This window comes from Canis lupus, unplaced genomic scaffold, assembly GCF_011100685.1.
Source record: "Canis lupus familiaris isolate Mischka breed German Shepherd unplaced genomic scaffold, alternate assembly UU_Cfam_GSD_1.0 chrUn_S1650H1843, whole genome shotgun sequence".
Lineage (NCBI taxonomy): Eukaryota > Metazoa > Chordata > Mammalia > Carnivora > Canidae > Canis > Canis lupus.
Genome location: NW_023330495.1, coordinates 1 through 22,635, shown reverse-complemented (window position 1 = coordinate 22,635; position 22,635 = coordinate 1). Strand labels below are relative to the sequence as shown.

Here is a 22,635-nt window from a genome sequence, read left to right as displayed (position 1 = left end):
GCCTCTCTCTCTCTCTCTCTCACTGTGTGCCTATCATAAATAAAAAATAAAAAAAAATTTAAAAAAAAAAAAAGAGTCATGGCTCGAGTAAAAGGGTTTTGGTATCACACCACTGATCACACTGTTTTGTGCCAGTCTTAGCATATCAATATGCTAATATCAATATACCACTCTTGTGTTTGGACCCGCTAATGTGCTTCTTATTATGATTTCAAGATGCCCTTCAAGAACAATGGGAAACTTTGAAACAATAGAGATTTATTATTTATAAGACCTGGAAATCACACAGCACACCTGGAACCACATAGCGAGGTCACACAGGGCAGGGGGAAGGAGGATGGCGAGCATACAAGTATGCACAGGCAGGTTTTCTGCTTTTATCAGAGCCAAGTGTGGGGGGCTAGGGTTTTATAGGCTCACTCTTTATTAGAAAATTTAAAATATAAGAGTGTGGAATTTAAAGCTCAGGAAGAGAAAAGGCAAGTGGCCCAAATGGTCACTTATTGAAATCAACCAAGTTCACAAAGGAGCCTAGGGGGCAGTGGGGCTGGCTCTTTGTCTAGTCTTGTGGTTGGCAATGTGTTTATTTGAAATAACTATCTTTTGTCAGTTACTCGTATTACCAAAAAAAAAAAAAAATAGCCAAAGCTCATGGCTTATATCGCATTGCCAAGTGCTGCAGAGTAACCATCCTGGAGTACCACTCTGTTCATCTGACCCCCCTGCAAAGTACCCTCACAATTGCTTCCTGATTATGCAAATTTTTCAGGTACAAAATGACCCAACTTTGCCTTCTCAATCCTGGATCCCACCACTGTAATCTACATGCCCTGTCTCCAACCAACTGGGCTATTCACTTCTCTTTTCACAACGCAGCACTCACCTAGCTCCTTGCCTTTGTCCATACTGGTGCCAACATGTTATCATCAAGCACATGGTGTTTTTGCAGAGACGGTTGGTAAATAAATAAGGAATGGGCCTCCAGTGGCCTCCATGATAATATATTATTCCTCACCCCTCTGATTTTCCTCCTCCTGTTTTTCTACCACAACCCCTCCTATCTAGTCACACTCCTAAATGTTCCACTCTCTTCATTAACCCACAGCTGAACTTCAGGCTTTACAATCCTAACATGTTAACAGACATTTATGCGGGGTCTACTCTGAAGCAGGTACTGCACAAGGTATATAGGTGAAACAAAGACGAATAAGCTACTTATGTTCCTGCCCTGAAAAAGCACACAATTAACTACAGAATGAGAAATGCAGGATGCTTGGGGAGTGCAGGAGGGAATTTAAAGACAGTTTTTTGGAGTTTTAACCTGAAAAATAAAACTATCAGTTATTTTACTAGCAAAAAAATGGTTTTTTTTCAGGAATAACAGAATTCCAATTCTGGACATGCAACAAACAAAGAGGAACATTATTTTGTGCAGAAGAAGAATGAAGCTGGGAGGGTTTTTTCCAAACAAAAGTCCATTGGGGGGGAAAAAATAGCAGAAGTCCAGGTCATGATGGTTTCCAAAGGGCTGAGTTGCAGGGGTAGTGGAGATGTTGTCAGAGATACGAAATACATCTTTCCCTTGCAGGAGCCTGTGATTGATGATTCTTTCCTGCTGCTGATTCTTCTGTTGGGCTCTTCATTGATAATTCTTTCTGTAATTAACCATAATTGATGTTGAGTGGTAAGGCTTCACCTCCTAACTTTCTCTTTTCTCCTCCTTTCCCTATTTTAGTGAGGTTCCACTAATTAATATTGTCTTAAACATTGGAAACCCTGGGGCCAAGTGAAGAGCATGGGAAAGAAGAAAGGGCAGGATTCCAGGGAGCAGAAGCAAACAGAGAGCATTCAGACATTTCCAACCATTTGGTGGGACTACGGTAGCAAAGGTTAGGTGGTGGGAAAAGAGGCCAGACTGTCAATAGTTTACTAAGCGATGCCGGGAGTTTCTCTCCTGAAAGTAATAGGTTGCCTTTAATAGATTTTTAGATTGGGGAATAATCAGCGAGTTCTCTAGAATGATCATTCAGGCAGCATTATCAGAGGTGGTTTGGAAGTGGGAGAAAAGGCAATCAGGGAAGTGAACTATCAAACTGTTGTAAGAGAGGCACCTGGGTGGCTGAGTTGGTGAAGGGTCAGCCTTCGGCTCAGGTCATGATCACAGAGTCCCAGAAGAGAGTCCCTGGTGGAGCCCCGGGATGGAGCCCCAGGAGGGAGCCCTACACGGAGCTCCGCCCCTCCCCCTGCTGTCGTTCTCTCTCTCTCCCTCCCTCTCAAATAAAAATAAAATGTTTTTTGAAACATTTTCTTTCTTTTTTTTTTTTTTAAGAAACTGTCGGAAGATCCCGGAGCAGGCCGGAGACACGGTCGCGGGGGCTGGAGCGCCCCCCGAGGCCCCTGCTAGGCGGACAGACCTCTCGGGTCGTGAGTGTGCGCCTCGGCCTCCGCCGCACCTGCACCCGATTCCGACCGCGCTCGTGCCGTCTGCCCCCAAACTTATGCACTTAATTATCTTTTCCTGGACTCCCCAGTCGTTTCCTGCCCACCACTCCAGTCTCCCTAGATAACACAATAGGAATTGATGGGGTTGGAAGGGCTCGCAAGCCCTCGGAGGCCCAGCTCACGCCCAGGAAAGCGGGGGGGCGCTCCGGGAGCCCCATCACGGGGCTCATCACCCGGTCGCCTTCCCGGGACACGGAGCAGGACACCTCTAGCGCGCCCCCACAGCTGTCAGGCCCTCGGCGGCCGCCAGGGGGCGCGTCCGTTCCCCTCCCCATCCCCCCCCCCCCCCCCCCCGTTTTTTCTCTTTTGCGGAAACGCGAACCCGCGCTTCTCCAAAGCAAATGAACCCTGAGGTAATTCGGCCCTCTGCCGTCGCCGTAGCCCCAGACTGTAAACAGGAAGTAGGCGCCAAGAGGCGGGTGAAAAATAACGCCCGGGGCTCGGAGGCGCCGTCGCCTGCGCGCTCAGGGGGTCCCTGCGGTTCTGCGCGGGGAGGGCTTCCCTCGCCAGTCCCTCCTCCAGTGGAGGTCTCTTGCCGCTAGCCAGCTCTCCCCTCGGCGGACAGGGCGTCCCCCCAACCATGGCCGAATACTCGTACGTGAAGTCCACCAAACTCGTGCTCAAGGGAACCAAGGCCAAGAGGTAAGGCCAGAGCTGGCGCGGGAGACTCTGGGTCTCTTCCGACGGCGCCCCCGCCCCCCCCGCCCCCCCCGTGGGGAGGAGAGTCGAGTCTCGCGGAACTCGGGGTGTGAGGGAGCCGGGAACTCCGGCGCCCCGCCCTCGGGCCTGCTTCCGGCCGCGGGCTCTGTGGCTGCCGGGCAGCTCCGGGCGCTCGTGCGGGGCCGGCCTGACGGAGGAGACCTGAGGGCGCCACCGCGAGCCGCAGCTGCAGGCCCGGCCCCGGGTCAGGAGCCCCCCAGACCGCTGCTCGGCGCGTCCGCCTTAGTCTCGTGCTGCAGGTCGTGACAGCGACGTCTCCTGTTAGGGCTCGTTACTTCACGCCCGCCCCCCCGCCCAGTACTCCTTAAACGTCTCCCCTCAAAAAAATCCTTCATTCCCCCCCCCACAAAAAAAACCCTTAATTAATCATCCCTCCCTCCCCCCGCCCAAAAAGAGCAAATCCTTAATTTTTTTAATACGATATGCAGATGTGCGTTTTGACAGGTATAGAATAAGCTCAAGTCCGCGTTCTCCGCAGTTACTAGTTTAGCAGTTTGTGGCAGGTCCGTTAATATCCTGGAGCTTCTATTTACTCATTCATTAGGGAAGATTAGCGGTAGGAGAACTGATGCTAGGGGGCAGCCCGGCGGCTCCGCGGCTTGGCGCCGCCTTGGGCCCGGAGCGTGACCCTGGTGACCCTGGAGTCCCGGGATCGGCCCCACGTCAGGCTCCCTGCACGGAGCCTGCTTCTCCCTCTGTCTGTGTCTCTGCCTCTCTCTCTGTCTTTCATTAATAAATAAATAAAATCTTAAAAAAAAAAAAAAAAAGAATTGCTACGAGGATTAGATGAGTTAACGCGTACAGTAAGCGGAACCAAATGCAAGGAGAAGGTCGTAGTGGTGATTTACGGTCGTTGGACTTTTTAGGAAAAAGTATCTGCCCGCCCAGATCTCCACCTCTCTTCTCTCTGGTAGATTTGCTCACGGTTGATCATTCATTACAGATGTTAATCTGAAGCTTGTCCTGCCTGGCTTTACAGGAGAGAGGGGAGAGTTAGCTTCTGAAAGCTTACGTTTCCATGAAAATACAAATAAGCGCATCTCATGCTCATCACAACTATCAATCTTCATTAACGCACGTAGATAGCACTTTCTGCCTGCCTAGAACAACTCTAAGCACTTTGAATACGACTTATTTGGAAACACCCCGGGTGTTGTTTTTTTTTTTTTTTTCTTTTTTTTTATTACTGAGATATGATACATATAAAATTCACCCTATAAAGCACAGTTCTGTGGGTTTTAGTGTTTAGTCCACAAAGTTCCCCACTGTCATGTTGTCCAACATTTTCATGGTCTGGGAAGGAAACCCCATAATCCTTAGTAGTCCCTCTCCAGTCCACTCTTCCCTCATGCCCGCAACCACTAATATACTTTCTCTCTGTTATCAGTTTGCCTGTTCTGAATATTTCCTATAAATGGAGTCATGCAATATGCGGTCTCTTGTATCTGGCTTCATCCATGTCTAGCATGTATCAGTATCCTTATTTTTATGGCTGAATAATATTCCATTGTATGGATATAACACATTTTGTTTATCCTTTCACCCGTTGAAGGACATCTGGGGTATTTCCACTTTTTGGCTATTAGGAATCATGCTGTTACGAATTTCTTAGAAAATTTTTGTGTGGATGTGTGTTCTCATTTCTCTTGGGTATATACCTAGCAGTACATAGGTTAGGTCATATGATAACTCTGTTTAACTTTTTGAAGAACCCCAAACTATTTCCTAAAGCAGCTGTACCACTTTTCATTTTCACCAGCAACATAGGAAGATTCACATTCACCCTTAATCCTCGCAGTAACCTTAAGAGCATAAATTATTATCCTCATGTTATAGATGAGAAGCTGACAGTGATTAAGAAATGTTCCAAAAGTCGCAGAGCTAAGAAATAACAAGATTAAAAAGGCAGTCCTCCAGAGCCTGTTCTCTTAACTATAATACAATACATACAGGATCAGAACTGACTTCTCAGTATTAGAAGGAAGAGAACATATCGGTGTAGATAACTGTGAATCAATAATTCATAAATCTGTGTACAGCTTAAAAGAGGCTTGTAAGATTCCATCTTAGATGTTTAACATCAAATCAATATTTCTAAACTTATCTATATAAATTCTCTCCTACAGTAAGAAGAAAAAGAGCAAAGAGAAGAAGAGAAAAAGAGAAGAAGATGAAGAAACTCAACTTGATATTGTTGGTAAGTTTTCCATACTTTATTCTGGGAAAAGTTAATACTGCTGAGATGCCTTTAAAAATATTTTCCTAGTGGGACGTCTCGATGGCTCAGCAGCTGAGCGTCTGCCTTTGGCTCCGGGAGTGATCCCGGGGTCCGATACAGTTCTGAGTCTTTGCTCCTAGTCTATGGTTTAACTTTTCATTTTATTAAATGGTATTTTTCTTAAAGCAAAAGTTTAAAAAATTGAAAAAAATTTTTCAATTATAATTTTTCAACTATAAGTTTTTTTTTAAGATTTTATTTATTTATTCATGACAGACACAGAGAGAGAGGCAGAAACACAGGCAGAGGGAGAAGCAGGCTTCACCCAAGTGTCCCAGAAGTTTTTAGGTTTTTATAAGATTCCATTTATTACTATTTTTCTGTTACATTACCATCTTATATCTTCAGTCTAAGAAGTTGTTGCTTACCCCAAGGTCATGAAGAAATTCTTCCACGTTTTCTTTATGAGGCTTCAGTTTTAGTTTCTCATTAGATCTATGATCTATCGTGGTTTATGTATACAATGGAATATTGCTCAGCCATTAGAAACGACAAATACCCACCATTTGCTTCAACGTGGATGGAACTGGAGGGTATTATGCTGAGTGAAGTAAGTCAGTCGGAGAAGGACAAACATTGTATGTTCTCTTTCATTTGGGGAATATAATTAATAGTGAAAGGGAATATAAGGGAAGGGAGAAGAAATGTGTGGGAAATATCAGAAAGGGAGACAGAACGTAAAGACTGCTAACTCTGGGAAACGAACTAGGGGTGGTGGAAGGGGAGGAGGGTGGGGGGTGGGGGTGAATGGGTGACGGGCACTGAGGGGGGCACTTGACGGGATGAGCACTGGGTGTTATTCTGTATGTTGGTAGACTGAACACCAATAAAAAATAAATTTATTTTAAAAAAAGATCTATGATCTATCTCATTAATTTTTAGTCTTGTGTGAATTAGGGATCAAAGTTCTTTTTTTCATTCTTTCATATTGATAACCAGTTGTTGTAGCACCACTGTTGAATAGACTTTCCTTTCTCCATTAAACTGCCTTAATACGTTTGTCAAAAATCATTTGACTTTATATGTGCTGATATATTTTTGGACTTTGTTCCATTGATTTGTCTGTTCTGTTGATATATTTGTCTTGATTACTGTCCCTTCGCAAGTTTTTGAAATCAGGAGGTCTTCAAGGTTCATCCATGTTACAGCATGTGTCAGTCTTCCTTTTAAGACTGATATTCCAGGCAGCCCAGGTGGCTCTGGGGTTGAGCACCTGCCTTTGGCCCAGGGCGTGACCCTGGAGACCCGGGATCGAGTCCCACATCGGGCTCCCTGCATGGAGCCTGCTTCTCCCTCTGCCTGTGTCTCTGCCTCTCTCTCTCTCTCTCTCTCTCTCTCTCTGTCTAATGAATAAATAAATAAAATCTTTAAAAAAGAAAAAAAAAAAAGACTGATACTCCATTGTGTATATACTGCATTTATCCATTCATATTTCAATGAACACATGAGTTACTTCCACTTTTTGCCTATTGTGGATAATTCTGCGAGGAATATGGGTGTACAGATATCTCTTCAAGACTTTGGTTTCAGTTCTTTTGGGCATGTACCTAGAAGTGGAATTGCTGGATCATGACAGTAATGCCATTTTTAATTTTGTGAGAAACCACCATACTGTTTTGCATAGTTGCATTTTATATTTCCACCAGCACTGCACAGGGTTTCAATTTTTTCCGTATCCTCACCAACATTTGTTATTTCTGGTTCTCTGATAATAGCCATCCTAGTGGGTATGAAATGGTATCTCATTATGGTTTATGCCTGTGTCTCTGCCTCTCTCCCCGTGTGTCTCTCATAAATAAATAAAAATCAGTATACACCACATTTTCTTTATCCATTTACCTTTGATGGACATCTGAGTTGCTCCCAGCCCTTGGCTATGATAAAGAATGCTTCTATGAGGATGGAGGTCTCTTGGCGACCCTGCTTTCAATTCTTTTGACTACACGTACCCCAGAAATAGGATTGCTGGATTATATGGTAGTTGTAGTTTTAATTTTTTTGAGGAACTCTCATACTGTTTACATAGTGGTTGCACCATGCTACATTCCTATCAGCAATGCACAAGTGTCCTGATTTCTCCATATCCTTGCCAACATTTTATTTTTTAACAGTGGTCATCCTAGTGGGTGTGAGGTGACCCTCATCGTGGTTGTGATTTGCCTTTTTTGATGGTTAGTGATGTGGAGCATCATTTCATAGGTTCATTGGCCATTTATACATCTTCTTTCAAGGAATGTCTGTACAGGCTCTTCGTCCTTTCTTCCATGGGCTACTTGTTGCCTTGTGACGAAGTTCGTAGGAGTTTTTTGTATATTAACTTATTGTCAAATACATGGTTTGCACATATTTTTCCCATTCTATTCGTTGTCTCTTCACTCTCTAGATTGTATCCTTTGGTGCATTTGAAGTTTTATAGACCCCATTTGTCTATGTTTACTTGTTTGCTGGTGCTTTGGTATCGTAGTCAGGAAATCACTGCCAGGTCCGTGGATCCTGGGTGGCTCAGTCAGTAAGCATATGATTCAATGTCAGCTCAGGTCTTGATCTCAGGGTTGTGAGTTCAGGCCCCATATTAGGCTCCACCCTGGGTATGGAGCCTGTTTACAAAAGAAAGAAATCATTGGCAGATCTAATATTGTGAATCTTTTCCTTATGTTTCCTTTCAAGCATTTTATCTATAAAATAGATATCTATTTTGGGGTTTTTTTTTAAACATTACTCTTACATATGTTTTCTCATTTTCAGTGTATGATTCTTTCACTTCTTTCATTAGTCTTGTTCCTGAATATCTTACCTTTTTCAGTGTTGTGGTAAATGGAGTTGTGTTCTTGAGTTCCACTTCAAATTGTTCATTGTTAACATCTAGAGATGCAACTGCTTCTTGGTGTGTTGGTTTTCATTTCTGCAACCTTGTTGAATTTGTTTACTGCTTCTAATTTTTTTAATCCTTACGATTTCTACGTATAAGATTATGGTATATGCAAATATGATTCTTCTTCTTCCTTTCCAGTTTGGATGTGTTTTGTTTCTTTTACTTGCCTAATTGCTCTGGCTAAGTTTTCTAGTACTATATTTGATGGAAAGGCCAGAAGTAAAGAACTTTATTTTGATCCTATTTTTAGAGGAAAAGTTTGAGTCTTTTGCTATTTTGTACATTAGTTGGGATTTTTTTTTTTCATATTTGGTCTTTATGATGTTTAGTTGGTTTACTTTTACTCCTAGTTTAGTAAGAGTTCTTTTCATGAAAGAGTATTAAGTCTCGTGAAGTGAAAACAATAAACAGCATACAAAGTCAGATGCTTTTACCATCTGAACCACCTAGGTGCCCCCCTTTGCACATTCTTTTTTTGTTTCTTAAATTACACTTAGGAATGAAATCATATGGTATTTGTGTTTCTCTGACTCCCTTATTTCACTTAGCATTACTCTTTAGCTCCATGTACGTCATTCCAAATGACGAGATTTCATTCTTTTGTATAACTGAATAATACTCCATCGCATATGTACCACGTCTTCTTTATCCATTCATCTATTCTTTCTAGAGTTCCTTGAGAGATTTATATATATATATTTTTTTCTTTTTTTTTCTGTATGTGTTTATAGCATTAAGCTCTCCTAGAAATCTTTTGCTGCAGCCTAAATGTTTTGGTATATTGGGTTTCCTTGTTTCATTTGTTTCAAGATACTATGTATTTATGTAAGAAAGAGAACCCAGGAGTGGGTGGGGGCAGGGGGAAAGGAGAGGGAGAATCTTAAGCAGGCGCCACACTCACTGCAGAACCCAGCACAGGGCTCGATCTCAAGATACTGAGATCATGATCTGAGCCAAATCAGGAGTCGAAGGCTTAACCAACTGAGCCACCCAGATGGCCTCAAGATGCTTTTTAATTTCCCCCTTAAGTTAACCTAGGAAAAAGTTTTTCTTCTTTGACCTGTTGGTTGTTAAGAGAACGTTGTTTCATAATTGGCTCTTTATACATCTGAGACTTCACTAATGTGGTGGTCACTGGCCAGGCACATGTGACAATTTACATTAAAATTAATTAAATTATATAAAATTTTATATATTGAGAAAATTCACTTTCTCAATCACACTCGCCATATATATCAGATATGTAATAACCACATACCATATTGGGCAGCACTAGTAGACAGTATTTCCTTTTTACGGTACGATCTATTGGAGTCTTGATATAGATAGAATAATAGTTGTCAACCAGGTGCAATTTTGTCCGCCATGGGACGTATGGCAATATCTGGAAACATGTTTGATTTCACAGGTAGGGGATCCGTGTTTTACTGGCACCTAGTGGGTGGAGTTCCGAGAAGCTGTTAAAATCCCGTAATTCACAGGACAGCCCCCCCAACAAAGGCTCATCCGGCCCACATGCCAGTAGTTTTGACGGTGAAACCTTTGACCTATAATATGTTTCAGCAGGACGTGGAGGGCTCGTTGTTTTTTTCCCTCTGATTGGCCAGTTGACTAGACCCCCTCTGCTGTGTGTATTCAATCCATCCTCTGCTTACTGCTAGTGAACTTTAGGCTAAAAATGTTGTTTTGGTATTCTTGGTTTTTTTTTTTTTTTTTTTTTTCACTTAAATGGTGGAGAAGGTCCTATCCTTGCTAATTAGCATGCAATTTTTTTTAAAGTGAAATTGATAGTTAAGGTCCTTTACAATGAAAGAATACATATTTAATTTTATTTTTTATTTTTTAAAGATTTTCTTTATTTATTCATGAGAAAGACACAGAGGGAGAGAGAGGCACAGACACAGGCAGAGGGAGAAGCAGGCTCCACGCAGAAGCCTGACGTGGACTCGATCCTGGGTCTCCAGGATCACACCCTGGGCCGAAGGCAGTCACCAAACCACTGAGCCACCCGGGCGGCCCAGCATACAATTTTAAAAAATCGACTTTTGCTGTCTTACAGGTTCTTTGACTCTGCACATATAGACAAATCTCTGTTTCTGGCTCATCATGGCTTCCACTTCAAGGTAAGTGCCTTTGATGAAAGCCTTTATGAAGGGCCACACCCAGGACATTTTTAGCTCTTGGTCCTGCTGGCCTCACTAAGCATATGGTGTCTAGGAAAGAAAAAGGAGGAAGAGAGAGCACAAAAGGGAGATTGAGGAAGATGAGGCAAGCAGGGTAGTGCATGTGGTATAGGTGAGGCTTTGTAGCTCCAGGGTCTGCACTGTGTCTGAAAATGTGATTTATTTCTCTCATCTTATTTTTTTTTTTAAGATTATATTATATATAAATCAGAGAGAGGGAGAGAGAGCACAAGTGGGAGTTAGAGAGAGAGGGAGAACACGCTCCAGATTGAGCACGGAGCCCGATGTGGGACTCGACCTCATGACCCCGAGATCAGGATCCAAGCTGAAACCAACAGTTGGTCACATAACTGACTGTGCCATCCAGGCGCCCCCTCCTCATCTTTTAATGCACAAGGTGCTTGCTACTGGACTACCATGGTCCCTGCAAGCTTTACCATTCCATGAGTCTTCTTTCCTTATTTTTTTCAAGTTTTACTTAAATTCTAGTTAGTTAACATTATACGTAATATTGGTTCAAGACTAGTGTTTTAGTGATCATCACTTACCTATAACACCAGTGCTCATCACAACAAGTGCCCTCCTCACTGCCAATCACCACGCCAATCCCATGCCCTCCTTCCCTCCAGCAAGCCTGTTGTTCTCTGTACTAAAGAATCTCTTATAGTATACCTCCCACTCTTTTCCTTCCTTCCCCATATTCGTTTGTTGTTGTTGTTGTTGTTTTTTGTTGTTGTTGTTTTAATTCCACATATGAGTGAAATCATCTGGTATTTTCTCTGAATGACTGACTTTGCTTAACATATAGAATACACTCTAGGTCCTTTCTTTGGTGTTAGTAGTGATCTCTCCTTTCTCATCATGATTTTATTAGTTTGAGTGTTTTCTGTCTTCTTTTAAATAAGGCTGGCTAATGGTTTATCTACCTTCTTAATTGTTTCAAAGAACCAACTCCTGGTTTTGTTGATCTTTTCCACAGTTCTTCTGGTCTCTATTTCATTGAGTTCTGCTCGAGTCTTTTTTAACCCTCTTCTTCTGCTGGGTGTTGGATCTATTTGCTGTCTTTCACCAGCTCCCTTAGGTGGAAGGTTAGCTTTTTTATTTGAGTTTTTTCCAGTTTTTGGATGGATGCTTGTATTGCGATGTATTTCCCCCTCAGGACTGCTTTTGCTGTATCCCAAAGATTTTGAATGGTGGTGTCTTCATTCTCATTAGTTTCCATGAATCTTTTAATTCTTCTCTAATTTCGTGGTTGACCCTTTCACCTTGTAGCAGGATGGTCCTTAACCTCCACGTATTTGAAATCCTTCCAAACTTCTTCTTGTGATTTAGTTCTAGTTTCAAAGCATTATGGTCTGAAAATACACAGGGTCGATCCCAATCTTTTGGTATCAATTAAGACCTGATGTGTGACCCAGTTTGTGGTCTCTTCTGGAGAAAGCCCACGTGCACTTGAGAAGAATGTGTATTCAGTTGCGTTTGCATGTAAAGTTCTATAAATATCTGTGAAATCCATCTGGTCCAGTGTATCATTTAAAGCTCCTGTTTCTTTGGAGATGTTGTGCTTAAAAGACCTGTGGATTGCAGAAAGCGCTCCATTGAAGTCACCAAGTATAAGTGTATTATTATCTAAGTATGTCTTAACTTTGGTTATTAATCGATTGATATACTTGGCGGCTCACGCATCCGGGCCATAAATATTCGTGATTGTTAGGTCCTCTTGTTGGATAGATCCTTTAAGTATGATATAGTGTCCCTCTTCACCTCACTCACTACAGTCTTTGGGACAAACTTTAATTTATCTGATATAAGGATGGCTACCCCTGCATTTATTGAGGACTATTTGAATGGTACACAGTTCTCCAACCTTTTATTTTCAGGCTGTAGGTGTCCTGATGTCTAAAATGAGTCTCTTGGAGACAGCAAATGGATGGGTCTTGCCTTTTTTTATCCAGTCTGAAACCCTGCGTCCTTTTGATGGGGTCATTAAGCCCATTCACGTTCAGAGTTACTATTGACAGATATGGATTTAGTGTCATCATGATACCTATTCAGTCCCTGTTTTTGTGGATTGTTTCCTTGGACTTCCCCTTTCTTTTACAGGGTCCCCCCTTAATATTTCTGGCAGAGCCGGCTTGGTGGTCACATATCCTGTCAGTTTCTGCCTCTCTTGGAAGCTCTTTATCTCTCCTTCTATTCTGAATGAGAGCCTTGCTGGATAAAGTATTCTTGGCTGCAGGTTCCTCTCATTTAGGACCCTGACTGTATCCTGCCGGCCCTTTCTCACCTCCCAGGTCTCTGTGGAGAGGTCTGCTGTTGTCCTAAAGCTTCTCCCCATAAAAGTTAGTGATTTCTTGTCTCTTGCTGCATTAAGGATCTTCTCTTTATCTTTGGAATTTGCAAGTTCCAGTATTAAATGTTAAATGTTGAGCGGTTTTTATGGATTTAAGGGGGGTGGGGGTGATCTCTCTAGCTCCTGGATCTAAATGCCTGTTTCCCTTCCCAAGTTAGGAAAGTTTTCAGCTATGATTTGTTCAATACATAATCTGGACCTCTGTCCCTTTTGGCGCCCTCGGGAACCCCAATTAAATGTAGATTTTTCCTTCTGAGGCTGTCATTTATTTCCCTTAACCTATCCTCATGGTCTCTTAATTGTCTTTCTTTTCTTCCCTCAGTTTCCGCCCTTGCCATCAACTTGTCTTCTGTGTCACTCTCGTTTCTTCTCCTCGTTAACCCTGGTCGTTAGGACCTCCAGTTTGGATTGCATCTCATTCAACTGATTTTTAATTTCGGCCTGATTAGATCTAAATCCTACAGTCATGAAGTCTCTTGAGTCCTTTATGCTTTTTTCTAGAGCCACCAGTAGCTTTATAACTGTGCTTCTGAATTGGCTTTCTGACATTGAATTGTAATCCAAATGTTGTAACTCTGTGGGAGAGAGGACTGTTTCTGATTTCTTTCTTTGGAGGTGAGTTTTTCCTTCTAGCCATTTTACTCAGTGCGGAGTGGCCAAAACAAGTTGTACTGGAATAACGAGAAAGAGAGAGAGAGAAAAAAAGAAAAGAAGAAATAAAAAAGAATTAAAAAGGGGGGGGGTGGGGAAACAACAGAAACAAACAGAAAAGAAAAAACAAGGGGGAGTATCCTCTGATTCTATATACTGTAAATCCCTCGGCTTCCCCTGGAACTTTCCAGTGCTGCTTGGTCAATACCTTGCTTTTCCCCTGACCTTCTAGCTGGTCTTCTGAGGGAGGGGCCTGCTGTGCTGATTCTGGGTGTGTGCACCTGGGGAGCTGCCCAGGCCCCTGCCAGGTGTATGGCTCAGTGGGAGTTGTTTATCTGTGAGGCCCCTGCTCAGTCCCAGGTACAGGGTGACACCAGGAGGGACAACAACAGTGGGGGCGGCCAGCTGTGCAGCTCTGGAGTCAGCTCCCGCAGTGACTACTGCAGCTCCCAGTGTGCAGGGGCCTGGATGCTCCAGGGGCGGGCCCCGATCTGTACAGCTCGGGCCCGCCCGGGGGCAGGAGCCACCTGGCTGTCCTGTGTCCTCCCGGCCTCTGCCTGACCTGGGGGAGCACCCGATCCTGGGCTGTGTCCCCCGGCCCCTGGGCTCTGGGACCTGTGACACTGTGAATGGACCTAAAGTGTAGGTCCACGATGTATAATTTAAAAGCATCAGAGTGAATTTTGTTTGAAGTTAACTTATACTTTATTACAATAAAACTCATAAGCCATTTTACAGGTTAAAGAAAAACTCAAAATATAGAAACAGTGAAATGACACGGGAAGGGCAAGCCTCCGTTGGGCTGCAGGCATGACGAGCCCGCGGTGGGAGCTGGGGCGGGCTCCCGAGGTGGTCAGGGGGCTGCGCAGAGGTTGAAGCCAGTTGTCCCGAGGCAATTGGCGGCTCTGGCACTCTGGGGACCCCGATTGCAGGTGCCAGGGCCTGCTCCTCCTCCGGGGTGGCCGCAGGTGCACGTGGCTCGTCCAGGGCGCAGCCGTGATCTAGAGCAGTGACCACTATCTGCAGGGGCTTCGCCTCCCCAGCTGGCACCTCAGCTGGGGCCAAGCCCTCAGCCCCAGCAGCCAGGGCGGCCTCGAGCACTTCAGGCCCATCCGAGGCAGCAGGCCCCACAGTTGGGGCTGGGGCGGGCTCCGGAAGTGCTTCAGGGTCTTTTGCTCGGGCCGAAGCTGTAGCTCCAAGAAGACAAGTATCACCACCAGGACGGACTTTCCACGTCCCTCCCAAATCAAGGACACTCTTCCAACCGCTCAAAGAGCCCTGGGAGGTGTCCACAGCCTGCAGCTCGTGGGGATGGGGTGTGAGCCGAACCCCTGCTCCCGGCCCAGCTGCACGGACGCTGGATCCGTGGGGCCACCCTGTCCCCAGCTCGGCCACCCCCAGGCCTCCTCACCCCCAGCCTCTGGCTCCGCTGCATGGAGGCGTCTGAGTTGTTGCAGGTAACGCCGGGCACGGAGCTCCACGTCTGTGCCTGGCATGCGCTGCCTTATGAATTCCAGAATCTTCTTCAGGGAGGCAGATTGGGGGAGCCGACAAAAGTCCTCCTGATAATAGTCCATCCATATCTCCAGGATGCAGCAGATGGCCCTGGGGAGGGACAGGTGGGCACAGGGGTCAGAAGACAGGGCTCCCTCACACCGAGGTGTCCCGGGGAAGCCCTGCAGGACCCGGGGCCTCGGCCTCCCGTGCGGGGCTGTCAGAGGCCAGTCCTGCTCCTCGTCCACCTGCCACCTGGCGGTCCTGCCTGCCACAGGCCTGCTCCCCGAGGAGGGGCTGGCACGAAGCCTCTGTGCGGGGGAGCCCACGCCCAGCGGTGTGACCATCACGGTCTTTGCTGGGAAGCGGGGCTCCCTCCTCAGCCTGGCTCCCTGCCCACTTGCCCCTTGAATCCACCGGCAGGCGTCCGGGGACGGGGGGCGTCTGGCCTGTCATTGCCCTCACTGCACACACTGTCGCTCTGGGAAGGTCCAAGCCAGGAGGGCTCGGGCTCTGTGTCCTGCCAGGCCTTGCCAGGAGCCACCCGGGACCTCCACTTTCCCTCCCTGTGGCTCTGCGCTGCCTCCCTCATGAGGGGCCCCGGGGGGTGTCCTTCCACTGACTCTAATCTGCCGTCTCCCACGGGGCCAGGGCCACCGGGTCTGTGAGCCCTCAATGGCCCTCGTGGCAACCTGCTGTGCACTGGGTCCAGGTGCCACCAGATTGGGGAGTGCGATGCTCCCCACCCCCTCTGCTCTGGGTCCCAGGTGTGGGGCAGACAGAGGGCTGGGAGGGGCGGGCATGGAGAAAGTCTCCCTTAGGGGTCCCAGTGCTCTCCCACCAAGCCCACACCCTATTCACGGCTCTCCTTTCCTCCTTTCCTGAAGGGCCCTTAGACCTTTACCCCGTCACGGGAATTGCAGATGTGTGGGGTGAGGGTCCAGCACCCCGGCCCACAGCCCCCTCGCTGCCCTCCTGGAGAGGGAAGGCCCTCGGGCAGGGGCCGGAGTCACTCACAGTTTCCAGCGCTGCAGGACCGCGTCGTCGCCACCACACGCAGCTGCGATGCACCCATATCTAGGGGAGGGCGGGGGCATCCCACGAATCATCCTGTGGCCGCGACCTCTCACCGTGGGGGCTGTCACCTCTGACCCCCGACTAGGCCGGAGCCCGGGGGCCGTCAGCTCTGTGCGGGGGGCCACGGGCAGCCCCCGGAGAAGCGCCCGCACCTGCCGGGGCCTCCTGAATGCTTGAGCATGAAAGGCTCCGGCCAGGCCCACGGCCGATATCTGAGTGGGCCTGGGCGCCCGGGGACCCCGGGGTCCCCCTGTGTGGTTGCCCCAGGACACAGCCCCCGATGGACTCTCCAACCTCCCTTTCAATGGGAAAAGAGGCCAGCTCAGGACCCCGGTGACGGTGGGGAGGAGGCACAGGCCCCGTCACGGGGGAGGGGACGGCTGCGGAGCACAGGCACAGCCCCTCTGGCCGACCCGCCACAGGCCAGGCCCCGGGGCTGCCCTCCGGGACCCCACTGTGCCCTGGGTGACTCTGCTCCAGGCGGGGGAGCGGCCCGAGGCCGGGCAGCTCAGAACCATTCCCAGCCTCCCCACCAGCAGGTGGCCCACCCCTGGGCTGCGGAGGCGCAGGTGCTCACTTCGTAAACAGCAGATCCAGCACCTCGTCGGTGGTGGCAAATCCATGACAGTTGTCTAAAAATGAAAACGGAGATGACATCCCTGCGCAGCAAGGCGGGCAGCAGTTGTTGGAATTCCTGCTCCAGCAGCTCCGTCCGGCTGGGCTTCGTCGGGCAGATGGGAGGCGCCTTCCCGGCCGAGGCCCTTGCACCCTGAGTTGGGACAGAGGGGACGTGCATGGAGCCGCCGGGAGGCCTGGGGTGGGAGCGCAGCCCGCAGCCCGAGCTCTCGGGGGCCGTGGGGGGCAGGAGTGCCCACGGCAGGAACCCGGGCCTTGATGCCTGTGGCTCAGTCACTTAGCCTCTGACTCTGGGCTGTGGCTCGGGTCGTGGCCTCAGCACCCTGGGATCCCGCCCTGGCAGGCCCTGCGCTTGGGGCCCAGTCTGCTTCAGGAGCCTGGGTCTCCCTCTCCCCTCCCTGCTCTCTGCCTGTCTCTTACACAAACAAGACAAACTATCCGATAAAGAAACAATCTTAGAGGATAAATGTTCAAAAAAGTTTGGATCAGTACAAGGACCTCAAGAGACACAGAGAGACAGAGACCGAGAGAGACAGACACACAGACAGAGGGAGAAGCAGCCCTGGTGCAGAGAGCCCGAGGCGGGACTCGATCCCGGGCCTGCGGGGTCAGGGCCTGGGCGGAAGGCAGGCGCTAAACCCCTGGGCGACCAGGCCGCCCCTGAAGGCTCTGCTCTGGTATTCCTACACCTCTGTGCACAGGGACTCTGCATCTGGCCCAGGCAGGGGCAGGGCCCTGGGGCAAGTGTGGGGAGCAGGGGAATGCAGACTCATGTGGGAGCAGGAGTGTAGGGGGGAGCCCAGGGGAGTAGCAGGCTGGCTTCTGGGACCCGGGGCCCTTCGTGCCGCATCGGGGACCCGGGTGTCGGGGGTGCCCCGGCCCCTGCACTCATTTGAGCCCGCGCTGGCCTCTGTTAGCTGCGCAGGGCACTTCCCAGTTCCTCGAGGCGGTGGGGCAGAGCACCCCTTCCTCCCGCTCGCGCCCCCTGTCCCGGGTGGAGCTCTGTGGAGACAGTGCCCGGCAGCCAGGCAGGAGGCCTCAGCGCCCGGTCCGGCCGCCTCGGCTGGGCCGCACCCCCAGCGGCCCCCATCCAGACACAGCACAGCGCAGGCGGCACCCCCCTCCCCCAAGGAGAGCAAAGGGATCGGCTGCAGGGCCTCGGGGGGACTCTTACTCGGCGGGTAAGAGGACCTCAGGAGCCCTGTTTGCACCCTGCCCACCTTGACCTCAGGGTGACCCTGAAGGGATCACCGGGGAACCTGCCGCCCTGCAATGTCCCCCAGCCTGGATGCACCTGCCCACACATCCCTGTTTCCCGGAAGCTGAAGAGGAGGGGATGGGGCCACCCAGGATGGCTGGCACAGGGGGCCTGGCCTGGCCTGCTCTGGCTTACCTGACGGCGCCTCCTGATAAACGCCCTGAGGCGTTGGTTTTTATGCTGGAGCCAAAGCCTACAGCATTGGAACAAGCGGCACCCCTGGGGTTCCTGGGAGCCAGAGCCCCCAGAGGTGGGCCGGCAGCAGGAGAACATCTTCCAGGAGCGGATGTCTCCAGCCAAGTGAGCCTGAGGTGGGGCTGCACTAGATGCGGTTGCCTGGTCACGGGGGTTCCAAGTTCTGTTGGGCTCTGTGTCACGGGAGTGACCTCACTTCCTGGGACCCCCTCCCTGACCCCCACCTGATCCTGGGGACCCGAGATTGAGTCCCCCCTCAGGCTCCCTGCATGTGTCTCTGCCTCTCTCCCCGTGTGTCTCTCATAAATAAATAAAAATCAGTATACACCACATTTTCTTTATCCATTTACCTTTGATGGACATCTGAGTTGCTCCCAGCCCTTGGCTATGATAAAGAATGCTTCTATGAGGATGGAGGTCTCTTGGCGACCCTGCTTTCAATTCTTTTGACTACACGTACCCCAGAAATAGGATTGCTGGATTATATGGTAGTTGTAGTTTTAATTTTTTTGAGGAACTCTCATACTGTTTACATAGTGGTTGCACCATGCTACATTCCTATCAGCAATGCACAAGTGTCCTGATTTCTCCATATCCTTGCCAACATTTTATTTTTTAACAGTGGTCATCCTAGTGGGTGTGAGGTGACCCTCATCGTGGTTGTGATTTGCCTTTTTTGATGGTTAGTGATGTGGAGCATCATTTCATAGGTTCATTGGCCATTTATACATCTTCTTTCAAGGAATGTCTGTACAGGCTCTTCGTCCTTTCTTCCATTGGGCTACTTGTTGCCTTGTGACGAAGTTCGTAGGAGTTTTTTGTATATTAACTTATTGTCAAATACATGGTTTGCACATATTTTTCCCATTCTATTCGTTGTCTCTTCACTCTCTAGATTGTATCCTTTGGTGCATTTGAAGTTTTATAGACCCCATTTGTCTATGTTTACTTGTTTGCTGGTGCTTTGGTATCGTAGTCAGGAAATCACTGCCAGGTCCGTGGATCCTGGGTGGCTCAGTCAGTAAGCATATGACTCAATGTCAGCTCAGGTCTTGATCTCAGGGTTGTGAGTTCAGGCCCCATATTAGGCTCCACCCTGGGTATGGAGCCTGTTTACAAAAAGAAAGAAATCATTGGCAGATCTAATATTGTGAATCTTTTCCTTATGTTTCCTTTCAAGCATTTTATCTATAAAATAGATATCTATTTTGGGGTTTTTTTTTAAACATTACTCTTACATATGTTTTCTCATTTTCAGTGTATGATTCTTTCACTTCTTTCATTAGTCTTGTTCCTGAATATCTTACCTTTTTCAGTGTTGTGGTAAATGGAGTTGTGTTCTTGAGTTCCACTTCAAATTGTTCATTGTTAACATCTAGAGATGCAACTGCTTCTTGGTGTGTTGGTTTTCATTTCTGCAACCTTGTTGAATTTGTTTACTGCTTCTAATTTTTTTAATCCTTACGATTTCTACGTATAAGATTATGGTATATGCAAATATGATTCTTCTTCTTCCTTTCCAGTTTGGATGCGTTTTGTTTCTTTTACTTGCCTAATTGCTCTGGCTAAGTTTTCTAGTACTATATTTTGGAAAGGCCAGAGTAAAGAACTTTATTTTGATCCTATTTTTAGAGGAAAAGTTTGAGTCTTTTGCTATTTTGTACATTAGTTGGGATTTTTTTTTTCATATTTGGTATTTATGATGTTTAGTTGGTTTACTTTTACTCCTAGTTTAGTAAGAGTTCTTTTCATGAAAGAGTATTAAGTCTCGTGAAGTGAAAAAAATAAACAGCATACAAAGTCAGATGCTTTTACCATCTGAACCACCTAGGTGCCCCCCTTTGCACATTCTTTTTTTGTTTCTTAAATTACACTTAGGAATGAAATCATATGGTATTTGTGTTTCTCTGACTCACTTATTTCACTTAGCATTACTCTTTAGCTCCATGTACGTCATTCCAAATGACGAGATTTCATTCTTTTGTATAACTGAATAATACTCCATCGCATATGTACCACGTCTTCTTTATCCATTCATCTATTCTTTCTAGAGTTCCTTGAGAGATTTATATATATATATTTTTTTTTTTTTTTTTTGTATGTGTTTATAGCATTAAGCTCTCCTAGAAATCTTTTGCTGCAGCCTAAATGTTTTGGTATATTGGGTTTCCTTGTTTCATTTGTTTCAAGATACTATGTATTTATGTAAGAAAGAGAACCCAGGAGTGGGTGGGGGCAGGGGGAAAGGAGAGGGAGAATCTTAAGCAGGCGCCACACTCACTGCAGAACCCAGCACAGGGCTCGATCTCAAGATACTGAGATCATGATCTGAGCCAAATCAGGAGTCGAAGGCTTAACCAACTGAGCCACCCAGATGGCCTCAAGATGCTTTTTAATTTCCCCCTTAAGTTAACCTAGGAAAAAGTTTTTCTTCTTTGACCTGTTGGTTGTTAAGAGAACGTTGTTTCATAATTGGCTCTTTATACATCTGAGACTTCACTAATGTGGTGGTCACTGGCCAGGCACATGTGACAATTTACATTAAAATTAATTAAAATTATATAAAATTTTATATAATTGAGAAAATTCACTTTCTCAATCACACTCGCCATATATATCAGATATGTAATAACCACATACCATATTGGGCAGCACTAGTAGACAGTATTTCCTTTTTACGGTACGATCTATTGGAGTCTTGATATAGATAGAATAATAGTTGTCAACCAGGTGCAATTTTGTCCGCCATGGGACGTATGGCAATATCTGGAAACATGTTTGATTTCACAGGTAGGGGATCCGTGTTTTACTGGCACCTAGTGGGTGGAGTTCCGAAAGCTGTTAAAATCCCGTAATTCACAGGACAGCCCCCCAACAAAGGCTCATCCGGCCCACATGCCAGTAGTTTTGACGGTGAAAACCTTTGACCTATAATATGTTTCAGCAGGACGTGGAGGGCTCGTTGTTTTTTCCCTCTGATTGGCCAGTTGACTAGACCCCCTCTGCTGTGTGTATTCAATCCATCCTCTGCTTACTGCTAGTGAACTTTAGGCTAAAAATGTGTTTTGGTATTCTTGGTTTTTTTTTTTTTTTTTTTTTCACTTAAATGGTGGAGAAGGTCCTATTCCTTGCTAATTAGCATGCAATTTTTTTTAAAGTGAAATTGATAGTTAAGGTCCTTTACAATGAAAGAATACATATTTAATTTTATTTTTTTTTTTTAAAGATTTTCTTTATTTATTCATGAGAAAGACACAGAGGGAGAGAGAGGCACAGACACAGGCAGAGGGAGAAGCAGGCTCCACGCAGAAGCCTGACGTGGGACTCGATCCTGGGTCTCCAGGATCACACCCTGGGCCGAAGGCAGTCACCAAACCACTGAGCCACCCGGGCGGCCCAGCATACAATTTTAAAAAATCGACTTTTGCTGTCTTACAGGTTCTTTGACTCTGCACATATAGACAAATCTCTGTTTCTGGCTCATCATGGCTTCCACTTCAAGGTAAGTGCCTTTGATGAAAGCCTTTATGAAGGGCCACACCCAGGACATTTTTAGCTCTTGGTCCTGCTGGCCTCACTAAGCATATGGTGTCTAGGAAAGAAAAAGGAGGAAGAGAGAGCACAAAAGGGAGATTGAGGAAAGATGAGGCAAGCAGGGTAGTGCATGTGGTATAGGTGAGGCTTTGTAGCTCCAGGGTCTGCACTGTGTCTGAAAATGTGATTTATTTCTCTCATCTTATTTTTTTTTTTAAGATTTATATTATATATAAATCAGAGAGAGGGAGAGAGAGCACAAGTGGGAGTTAGAGAGAGAGGGAGAACACGCTCCAGATTGAGCACGGAGCCCGATGTGGGACTCGACCTCATGACCCCGAGATCAGGATCCAAGCTGAAACCAACAGTTGGTCACATAACTGACTGTGCCATCCAGGCGCCCCCTCCTCATCTTTTAATGCACAAGGTGCTTGCTACTGGACTACCATGGTCCCTGCAAGCTTTACCATTCCATGAGTCTTCTTTCCTTATTTTTTTCAAGTTTTTACTTAAATTCTAGTTAGTTAACATATACTGTAATATTGGTTCAAGACTAGTGTTTAGTGATTCATCACTTACCTATAACACCCAGTGCTCATCACAAGTGCCCTCCTCACTGCCAATCACCACGCCAATCCCATGCCCTCCTTCCCTCCAGCAAGCCTGTTGTTCTCTGTACTAAAGAATCTCTTATAGTATACCTCCCACTCTTTTCCTTCCTTCCCCATATTCGTTTGTTGTTGTTGTTGTTGTTTTTCTTGTTGTTGTTGTTTTAATTCCACGTATGAGTGAAATCATCTGGTATTTTCTCTGAATGACTGACTTTGCTTAACATATAGAATACACTCTAGGTCCTTTCTTTGGTGTTAGTAGTGATCTCTC

The 22,635-nt window shown here is 46.7% G+C and overlaps 1 protein-coding gene and 1 long non-coding RNA gene across 2 annotated transcripts; both read right to left on the bottom strand.

Annotated features, from left to right (window-relative positions):
• Positions 1 to 238: 238 nt before the first annotated feature.
• On the bottom strand, positions 239 to 3,256 carry LOC119878473. The gene is made up of 2 exons (XR_005386936.1): positions 3,101 to 3,256; positions 239 to 1,655 (listed from the first exon to the last, which is right to left on the bottom strand). It is a non-coding gene; the product is annotated as an uncharacterized LOC119878473 (long non-coding RNA).
• An 11,035-nt stretch (positions 3,257 to 14,291) lies between these two features.
• On the bottom strand, positions 14,292 to 16,766 carry LOC119878468 (skin secretory protein xP2-like). The gene is made up of 4 exons (XM_038589087.1): positions 16,708 to 16,766; positions 16,071 to 16,130; positions 14,971 to 15,164; positions 14,292 to 14,752 (listed from the first exon to the last, which is right to left on the bottom strand). The coding sequence occupies exons 3-4, from the start codon at positions 15,134 to 15,136 to the stop codon at positions 14,292 to 14,294; spliced, it is 627 nt and encodes a 208-aa protein (XP_038445015.1). The 5' UTR covers positions 15,137 to 15,164; positions 16,071 to 16,130; positions 16,708 to 16,766.
• Between the last annotated feature and the right edge of the window lie 5,869 nt (positions 16,767 to 22,635).

Bases quoted from the DNA above. Each gene is read 5' to 3' on its own strand.
- LOC119878468 (XM_038589087.1), bottom strand. From the start codon at position 15,136: ATGGACTATTATCAGGAGGACTTTTGTCGGCTCCCCCAATCTGCCTCC. The intron at 14,753-14,970 runs GTGAGGAGGCCT...GTCTTCTTGGAG, and splicing joins AGCGGAGCCAGAGGCTGGGG to CTACAGCTTCGGCCCGAGCA.